Genomic DNA, 10,248 nt, shown 5'->3' on the forward strand with positions numbered 1-10,248 from the left:
CACTGTGCATAATAATTTGATGGTGAAAATGTCAACAGCAAACGCTGCGAGCAGAAACATGAGAACGTGACAAAGCTTAAATGAGTGGAACGCACCACTGTGTGTGTCAGTATGTCACTGAGCTTTCAAGACAAATGAGAAGCAACCCGACACCGGATGTTCAATGAAATGAATCCCATGTGTTTATTTCAAATTCCTCACTTAAGGCATTTATGAGACACTGCATAAGGACAAAAATGGACACTTGGGGGATGTCAGTACTAATCAATGGGTTCAATGCTCCATTGTGTCATGGCAAATTGGCAACCTGAAAAATATATCACTTGCATATAATAGTCATTCACAAAGAGAGTAACTTTAAATCGCTGCCCCTATTGTTTTTTCCCCCCATAATGACTAAATGACACACCACACATTCAAAAATTAAAATCAAAAAATGTCTAATTCTATATATTAGAGTATGCACTTCTAGCAGTGTATTACGGCCACGTTAGAAAAAAATAAAATGACTATTACACACCCACATGCTGACTAACAGTATCATTTTTTTTCCAAGTAAAAAACACAATGGGCTAAATTTCACAGTCAATAGTAAACGTTAATCCAGAGGAAGGTGGCTCTCGACAAGACTCTTTCCAAAAAGACACTTCCCAAACAAAATGAATTTAAGACCTACGACTTTAAAGATAGCTGATATGTAGCGAGATTGTGGGGGAATTCTTTGAACAACATGCCCATGTATGACTTATCCCACTCCTTAATCACAAACAAGAGGTGAAGAGATGCTGCTTCTTTGTTTTTGTTTTTTTGCTCTTAAACTTAATCCAAAACCTGCCAAACAAAAATGGAGCTGAGTGTCTGATTGTGCTTTTCCCTTTATCCATACAAACCAAGTCATAACTGAAATGCTTGTGCATGCAATTTTAGTATTAGAATAACTAGGGAATTTATTTTTGCCAACATTTTATCATTCCACATCACTTTTTTTTCAATCCTGAGGGGTTTGCCAAAATGACAATATAGTTCAAGACACAGGAGATTACCTATTAAGATTAACACAACCTAATTAATCAAATATAGAGTGTAAAACAATTCCAGTACTATTAAATAGCACATTGCTAGTAGTACATACATTAGTAAATTCATCAGAAGGCATGCTGTTACCAGAGCTCGTGCCCCAATGCAAAGAAAGCACAACACTGGCCCTTTAAAAGGAGCCATCTTTAGCTGCACTGTGTAGTCTCTGGAAAATAATTTATCAATGGGACATATTTGAATTATTTAATTAACTACGACTCAATGTTAAAATCACCCCATGAACCTATTTCCCTCCTGTGAATGTGATTTTAGGGTGAAAAGCAAAGCTGATTATCAGTTACATTCATTTTATTTCATTTGATATTTGGATACAAAAACAAAAATGTTTGATCAACAACATGTGGCACTGGTGACTAAAAAACAACAACAACAACAACAACAACAACAACAACCCAGAAACGATCTTTTAGAAACTACACAGTGCAACTCATCAGTTCAGGCAGAAATGTGCATGAGTTCCATATATTGAGGAGTATTTGGTAGTGATATGTGTTGTAGTAAGAGAGGGAAATGTCGCAACAAGCGTGGAGTAACGTACAGAACAAGACAGTGAAAGGACTTCCATTTGTCTTTACACAAACACAGAGTAACAGAGTAGAACACAAACTATGAGCAGACTCGTCCACCTTACTGAACCCAAAAGGCATTAAAATACTCGGAACAATAATTGTGCGAGATTCTACAAACAAACGAGTAGCAGCCTCTGAAGACATCTGACGAAACACTAACAGACCGACACACACTAAAACTAGATAAAGGCTCTGTGAGGAAAAAAAGAGAGAGTTGCTGGTAGCTTAGTTCTGCTGAGTTATATTTTATACAATCTCAAGTTTATAGCACGAGTGTATTGCCTGACCTCCCTCCCGAGACATATACTGCATATCGGCCCCTGCTTCTTTCCTGTGGGGTTGAACTCCACCTCCCATCCTTTTCCGCACTTCGTTGTCTTCGTCGTCTCTTCTCGACATTGGAACCTTGACCCAGCCGTCCGTGGCCAGGCCGTGCTTCTTCTGGTGTCTCTTGTAATTGTCCCAGTGGCCGGTCGTGTAGCCGCACTCCTGGCACTTGTACGGCTTTTCTCCGGTGTGCCGCAGCATGTGCCGCTTCAGGTTCATGCTCTGGTTGCAGCTGTAGCTGCACACGGCACATTGGAAAGGTTTGGCGCCCGAGTGCACTCGCTGGTGGCGCTTCAGGTTGGCCAGGTTCCCGCAAGCGTAATCACACAAATGGCACTTATAGGGTTTCTCGCCTGTGTGCACTCGGTGGTGGCGCTTGAGGTTGTCGAAATGCGCCGAGGCGTAGTCGCACTGTGGGCACTTGTACGGTTTCTCGCCGCTGTGAGTTTTCATGTGGCGCGCCAAGTGGTTGGGGTAGTGTGTGAGGAAGGGGCAGGCGGCGCAAGTGTACACCTTGTCGCTGCGCTCGCCGGGGCTGTTGGGAGATGACGAGGAGTCCTTAGTCAGCATTTCGAGGGTACACTTGGCACAAATCTGGGCTGAGGAGCCGTCCTCGTCCTCCAGGACTATGCCACATAACCGGCATGTAAAAGGGAACAGTGAAGGGGGCAGGGGCGCACTGTCTGCTACGCCCCCTCTGGTTCCCCTGCTGCCCCCACTGCTTGTAGTTTGCAGCAGAGGTGGAGGCTGGTGGCTAGGAGCGGGGTTAGAGGGGGGTATGCGTGGTGGCGACGCCCCCTTTAAGTTATCAAAGACCGACAGAGAGTTATTGTTCTGGGTTCCCAAACTCAGGTTTGACGTCGGCCTTGCAACATCTGAAACTTGACAAAAGATGATACATTGAGTTAAAACATATAATTAATTATTAAAGGGACGGTTCAACATTTTGGCAAATTCGCCACAATCCCTATAGTCAAATGGGTAGGTTCATTACCTTTAATTGTCAGAGCATGTTGTTTTGAGTGAACGGTACAGGTCCCCTGTCCATCAAAACTCACCAAATACACAATCCAACAACTCCAAAACGCTCTCAGGGACAAGTTGTGACCTGCATATTCACCACGCTATGAAAAAATCATGTATAATTATGTAACATTACGACACATGAAGCAAATACTCTGAACTACTTTCACCACGTCTGGAATGTAGTTCCGGCTATGCATTTGCTTCGAAAACAACTCTGTTCTCTCTCGTAATGATACATTATTATCTCATAGCGTGGTGAATGTGCAGGTCACAACTTGTCCATGAGAGCGTTTTGATTGTGTATTTGATGAGTTTGATGAGGGACAGGGGACCTGTACCATTCACCTCCATTGTGTTTACTGAGCAGCTCACGTCTCTGCTCCGCAGATCTCAAAACAGCTTGCACCGACAATTAAAGGTAATGAACCTACTCCTATGACTATAGGGATTATGGCAATAGGCAAATTTGCCCTTTAATGATCAACAGTGACAGCTTCAAATACATCTGGAGGTGAATCAGTATAAAAGCACACAAACCTTTACTTGAAGCACCAGGCTCCTCCACGCTGGCTCTTTGCCCGCTGGCATGCCTCTTCTGGCTGTTGTGGCTGCTGTGGCTGTTGTGGCTGCTGTGGCTGCTCTGGCTGCTCTGGCCACCGGCAGGTCGAGGCGCGGGTTCGTGTCCCGCCACAGCAGAGGGCACGTGCATGCGCTGGTGCCTCTTTAGGTTCCCAAGGGAACTGCATGCAAAAGTGCAGCTGTCACATTTGTACGGTTTTTCCCCGGTGTGGATGCGCAGGTGCCTCTGCAGGTTGACCAGCTGGGCCGAGGCGTAAGTGCACAGGGGGCAGTTGTAGGGCTTCTCCCCGTTGTGCGTCTTCATGTGCCGCTTCACGTGATTGGCGTAACGCGAGGAGAAGCCGCAGATGTGGCACGAGTGCAGCTTGGACAATTTGTCCTCAGCCGACAGCCCCTTGTCGCCCATCCCTTCACCGTCGAGATGCGAGTGGGAGCACGAGCGAGGCATCCCGCTGATGCCTCCGAAGGGTAAGCAGAAGTCTGTGCTCTTGGCTTCCCGGGAGGCTTTACAGCACCTAAGGCAGTAAGGACCGACAAGGTCTATGCCAGGTCCCAGAGGTTCATCGCGGAGCTGTCCGCAGCCCCTGCAGGACAGGTAGGGGGGGAAACTGGGCTCCGACTGGGCTGCTCTGCCCTCGTCCTCCCTCCCGTTGTCGGTTGTGCTGCGCGAGTTATCTGTTTCACTTTCCATGCTGAGCTGGCCGTAGGCAGGGCTCTCCTCATCACCCAGGGGATACACAGAGAAACCAATCTCAGCAGCTACTTCTGTGCAGGGACGACAAACAGGGGAAAAAAAAAAAAAAGTTTCCAAACCTTGATCACACAGATTATCTGACTGAGATGAAGAGCTCTTATGAAAAAGAGTAAAAGTGCAGTAGAAGAGAGATGATGTGCCAACAGCTGTGTTATCTGCATTTTTCAACATCGCAGTTGCAACAGATGTTCAGTAAAAAAATATACAGAAATCCAAAATGACCAGTATTGAACAAATTAATCAAACATTATGTCACAATCCAAAAAATATGTGATTCCATCATTCCCCTCTTCAGTCTAGGTCTGGGGACACAAGGGTGGGGATTAGAGACAGCATCTTTGTCATGACAAGTGATATGATTCAACAAAAATAAGAATAACTTTGATAAAATAAGAAATTCTTAAGAGTTTGAAAAGGGTTATTCTGCAATAGTTATAATGACCAAAAAACCAATATATTTTATATATATATTCTTTTTAGTTCATACTGAAACATTCTGGACTTCCATACAAACCTTTTTTTAAAGACACCTGAAGGCACCACAGAGCTTTAACTTTCTATGAAAATCTCACTAAACTATTAAAAAAAACTGACTAATACAGAAAACGAGCAGCAGTTTAGCGAAAATGCCCGCTGAAAACAGTCAGTGAGTAAAATAACTTCAGGAGACAGAGAGAGAGAGACGGTATTGTTTGATACTCACAGCTCTACCAGCAACGTCAAGTTTATCACACAAAAAACAGAGCGCCAATTTTTTCCAGGAGGTAGAAAAGAAAAGCTTCATGAGACACTGTGCTGTGCTCTCTCCCGGCGTTCGTGGGTGTTTTCCTGAACGCGAGGCGAGCGAGCCTGAAGAAGGAAAAACCACCGTCCTTCACAGATGCCAAGGCAGGATGTGAGGAAGGCGAGAGTCGAGGCTGCCCTTTTATCCTGCCCCATGGAAACCCCTCGTGGATGATTACCAAGCCTAATGATAATGATGATGACTATAATGGTGAGGCTGCTGCTGCTGATGATGATAATGATGATGAGGGTAGATGATGATGATGATGATGATGATGATGATGATGATGATGATGATGATGATGATGATGATGATGATGATGATGATGATGATGATGATGATGATGATGATGATGATGGGGGAACTATAATGGCGGTGGGGTAGTGGGAGAGCAGAGGCAGATGATGATGATGATGATGATGATGATGATGATGATGATGATGATGATGAATAAATGTCCTCTTATAATGGTGTCCTTGATGGTAATGGTCCTATTTTTATGACCCTTATATAATAATGGTGTCTCAGCTCCTTTCTCTACTTTTCCATTTTTCAGATCACTCTCTCTGACAAAGAGCCATGCTGGGGAATATGAGCTGCTGGTGCCATTTCTCTCACACCGACACACAGAGGGGGCCGCACTTCATCACTGAGAAACCCAACAGTAAAAGTCCTTTTTGTGGAGCGACCACTTCATTTCCTTTAGTGGTTAAGCCATTACGATCATTTTCATCTGTGATTCATTCCGTGTCTTCGCGGTTGCGACAGGAAGTGAAAATAGAAGCTTCCACAAAACATAATGATACTGTTGTTCGTTAGTCAAGTAAATGTAGTTCAAACTGGGGACTGGATTGAAATGCACTACAATGACCAGGCTATAATCAATGGACACACTGATATGACTCCAGCAAAGCGTGTATTAAAAAAGGGGGGGGGGCACACTCAAAGAGGAAAACTTGCTCTAGAAGTGAGTGGACTGATACTGTATAAAATCAGATATCAACAACACAAAGCTGTACTCCTTAATTATTCATTAAATGAAACCCTGATTTTGGTACTATTTATAGCAAGGTTTCCCACATAATAATTTATTTATGGCGTCTCACCACAAAATTGTCATTCAGCACTACAGTATATATATATATATATATATATATACTATATTTAAAAAACAGGAAAAGTCTTTGTTTGATGTATTGATTTGCTCAGCCCCCCCTTGCCTTGTGCTCTCTCTCTCTCTCTTTCTCGGTCTCTGTCTCTGTCTCTTTCACAAACCCTGACCACAGACTCGTCTGTCAGAGCCAAACAGGTCATTAGGAGCATCTCTCCACATCCCTGTCAAATATATTTACCATGACATATAGCCCTGGCCACGATCATACATTAAAAAAAAAAAAAAAAAACATTAACAAAAATTACAATTTTCTGTGAGTGGATCAGTTCTGACGGTGCACACACCATGAAAATCAAACTGTAGTTACGATAATTTGTGCCTGACCTCTAAAGACGCATACACCAGATGTCCCTCTGATGTATTTCTGACAATGCAGCTCAGCGAGGGTCTTTATTGAGCTGCAGTTGATGTTACCACGGCAACCACAGACCGTCACCAAAACAACAAGGACTGAAACCTCAATTATTATAACTTTAACCACATGATTATATAAAATAAAATAAAAACACACATTACAAACCTGAGAACTTTTCCAGGCCTAAAAGCTTGTTGTCATGATCTGGATCACCAAACTCAAGGTCTTGTCCGAGAAGGAAGTCTGTTTCTAAGCTGAGGTTTCCAGGAGTTTCAGTGGCTACACCATCTTCAGAATCCACTACAATCATAGAAAGAACCCAATAAACAACATTAAAATTCACGTCAAGGCACAGGAAAAGTAAATGCTTCATTATTTGCATGAATAAGTAAAAATGCAGAATGTCAGAGGGTAAAAAAAAAAACCTAACACTCAAGCTTCCGAAGTTACTGAGTTAAGTATTGTCTGCGGTTCAAAAGGGGAAATTGTATAGAAGCACTATTTTGTTCTTAAGCAATCAGTAATATTGAATAATAATCTTAATTAAATTAGCAGCAAAATAATGGCGACATACCTTACACGACTGGCTTGGCTGAAAGAGGTTTATGGTAATGACAATGCTGCCTTAAACCACAGCAGATTACTGGGAAGTGGTATAAATGACGCAACTCTCCTCCTACAGTGTACAAGAGCATTTCATGAACAAAACGTGAACTCTAAACAGATGACAGATGGAACTCTTTTACTGCAGTTACAGCTAATGATGCCTGAAATACTAACTTGGTCTCTCAAGCTTGATGAACTCCAAACAGCTATCACACAGCTGTCACTCTTCAGAAAACTACTTTCGGGGCCAAGTCACGGACATCGTGCTCGGCAGCCTGCTTTGGCAAAGCTTTCAGTACCAGCCTTATGCTACCATCTACTGGCCATTCTAGTGTTTGACATAATGACAATAATACAATGTATCACCAATGTAAGACATATAGGATGTTTATTCTTACAGAGCCACACCTCAGATTACATTAATTTGAGATTATGTAATAGGTGCAGGCAGAGGTGGGAATACCTGCTTTGTAATATTGGAAGTATTATCCCAGATTGGACCATGAAAATGATTCATAGCAGTTGGCCATGATGATCTCATCTCCCTTGCTAGTTTGCTGATTACATTATAATGGGTTAGTGAAGATTTAAAAGAAAAGTTGTTTAAATAAATACCATCCCTCAGCCTGAGTATCTAGCCCTTGTGGGAGGTTGCACAGTTTGACAAATGAGTTGTAGCTACACAAATGACATCTGCAGCATATGTGCTGTATCTGCAGCAGCTTAAGATCTGCATAAAGTGTCAATAACATTGTATGCCATTTACTTGTAAATCAAGGACTAAACAGATTACAACATTGCATTGAAGAAAAAAAAAAAGAAGTTCATACCAAGCAGTTTTCAGTGCATCTATTAAACTGAATATCTAAAAAAAAAAACTTCACATCCTAATCCTGACCTACAGGACTGTGAGTCCATGTCATCCACATGAAATACTGCAAACACTTAAACAACAATGCCTGGTGTCCTGATGTGAGCAGAACAAGAGGAAACACGTGGTAATTAGCTAGGCCAATATTCACAGGACAGGAACAGTTCATTGTTAGATTAAATACATGAGTAAAGGTTTCAGGAATGTGGCTCTGCTATGCTTTGACCTATGAGCTTGAACAAAATCTAGCAACACTTACACTTTACTGGCTGTGGATTCTGCTGTTTTTTTCTTGGCATCTTCCAGTCAGCCTCTCTCTTTTCTGAAGCGTCTTCTTGCAGACTTCCACAACCATCAGCTCATTCTCATATATTTGGAAGATATTCTTCAGTATTCCTATATGTAAGAGAGGACACATTTACCTTGAGATGCAACATAATGCATTTGGGCAGCACCTTGAAGTAGTTAAATTAACATAGTGAAGCAATTAACATAACACTTACAACAGATGGCTGTGTGAATTATTTGCACAATTGACAGATTCATTGTTTGATTTGTAAATTTGAAGTTTAACTTTCACGCTTTCCTAAATCCCAGAGTGATGTCTTCAAAGTGCATGGTTTGTGTCACAAACAATCCTATATCCATGTTGATAATTTTAACTATCATACAGGAAGTAAAACAAACAAAAAACTAAATTTTCACATTCTAGGATTAAAATAGCTGCTGATCAATTTTCCAGCTGATCAGTAAACAAATATCACTCCAGCTGTGATGTCTACCCACAAACAGAAATTCACAGATTTGATGAACATATACGACTGTCAATAGCTTCTCTGTGATGACACCAGGCTGAATCACTCCTTCAGCTGGTGAACAGGGTGATGGTTCACTGGTGGTGAACAGTGATGGTGTCATCCAAAAGCTTGTCACTGCTTATACACGGCATATTACACATTATTACTACATTACTCAGCTCCGCCAGTCACTTTAATGAAATATGGATGCACTCTGTAGCTGCTTCACATCTGTATTTGAATAAAACAGCTGGCTATAGAGCCTATGAGTCAGTGGAGCAAGTCACCAATCCGGTGTTAACTATCATTTTCAGCAGGCCTATTGTGTTCAAATGCAACGAGGTGGGGGTGGTAATTAACGTTACACAGTGTAATTAACGTACTATAACCCAGCAGTTTAAGTATAAACAGCATTTCTGATGGCTAGCTACCAACTATAAGACACAGATGTAATTTGCGTGTAAAACCTAGCAGCGTATTCACTGTCCACTGTCAACAAAGTGGAAACCCACACTACTATATGTCGCTAACCACCCCAGCTACTTTAACAAGATGGCTAACACATTAGCTGTGTTCTCCGACAGAGAGCAATCAAGCGAGTCAGCTAGCAATTTAAACTGAGATATGTCTTCACATATATAGCATACAGCTAACTCAAGACACCACTGTACGACAGGACGTGTCAGCAAAAAGAAAATGGGGGGGAAAGGACGGTAAGTGACCGGACGAGTGGTGAATCAAAACGCGTCCTTATCAGATCCCACTAATGACTGACAGATGCCATCTTCAGTGAACATCAACCGCAGATGAACATGTTAACCTACAGCTAAATTAGCCGAGGAGCTAATGTCAACTTCAGTTGTTAGCTATCATGCTAACTTACCTAAAAAACGTAAATATTCCTGTCGACTGAGATGCTTTTGATCGACGGTAAACACGCCATTGGGTGCGAAGTGTTTGTCCTCAAATGTACAACGTCTGGAGATCCGCCATTTCTTCATGAGCTGCGGTGACAAAGAAAGGCAATTAATGGTATTTTTCATAACTTAATTGATTTTCTGACTCGCCTGTGTTCCAGCAGCAGCAGCAACAACAAGACTTCCGGTCCGTAACCTTCAGAGTAAAAGCACGGCGGCTGTAGCCTACAGTTGAGTTGTCCAGATGTTGGCAGAAGATTTCAGCTTCTCCGGTGTTAAGCTTAAAAAAAAGATTGAGTTAAGTGGCTCACACAAGATAAAAGCTCACATATCCTGTCTCCAGGTCTGCCCGGGTAAGTCTGTGTTTTGACTTACCTGATATTCCTCACAT

The 10,248-nt window shown here is 42.3% G+C and overlaps 1 protein-coding gene across 4 annotated transcripts; it reads right to left on the bottom strand.

Moving 5' to 3' along the window:
* Nucleotides 1-201: 201 nt before the first annotated feature.
* znf513a (zinc finger protein 513a) lies at nucleotides 202-10,016 on the bottom strand. 4 transcript variants are annotated; one of them, XM_084000333.1, is made up of 5 exons: nucleotides 9,824-10,016; nucleotides 8,403-8,539; nucleotides 6,832-6,966; nucleotides 3,558-4,364; nucleotides 202-2,869 (listed from the first exon to the last, which is right to left on the bottom strand). In XM_084000333.1, exons 2-5 carry the CDS (start codon nucleotides 8,440-8,442, stop codon nucleotides 1,914-1,916), a joined length of 1,938 nt encoding a protein of 645 aa, XP_083856459.1. In that variant the 5' UTR covers nucleotides 8,443-8,539; nucleotides 9,824-10,016; the 3' UTR covers nucleotides 202-1,913. The 4 variants fall into 4 exon arrangements, with proteins under 4 accessions (XP_083856459.1, XP_083856458.1, XP_083856461.1 ...); XM_084000332.1 differs by having other exon boundaries at nucleotides 202-2,875; XM_084000335.1 differs by lacking the exons at nucleotides 8,403-8,539; nucleotides 9,824-10,016 and adding exons at nucleotides 7,241-7,342; nucleotides 7,447-7,876 and having other exon boundaries at nucleotides 202-2,875.
* Nucleotides 10,017-10,248: the final 232 nt, after the last annotated feature.

Source organism: Trachurus trachurus, assembly GCF_905171665.1.
Source record: "Trachurus trachurus genome assembly, chromosome: 24".
Classification (NCBI taxonomy): Eukaryota; Metazoa; Chordata; class Actinopteri; order Carangiformes; family Carangidae; genus Trachurus; species Trachurus trachurus.

What these genes read in the sequence shown, in the direction of transcription:
- znf513a (XM_084000332.1), bottom strand. Translation starts at nt 8,442, where the DNA reads ATGCCAAGAAAAAAACAGCAGAATCCACAGCCAGTAAAGT. An exon ending in GAATCCACAGCCAGTAAAGT is followed by an intron (nt 6,967 to 8,402) that starts GTAAGTGTTGCT and finishes CTATGATTGTAG; the next exon opens with TGGATTCTGAAGATGGTGTA. An exon ending in GCCTGGTGCTTCAAGTAAAG is followed by an intron (nt 2,876 to 3,557) that starts GTTTGTGTGCTT and finishes TCTTTTGTCAAG; the next exon opens with TTTCAGATGTTGCAAGGCCG.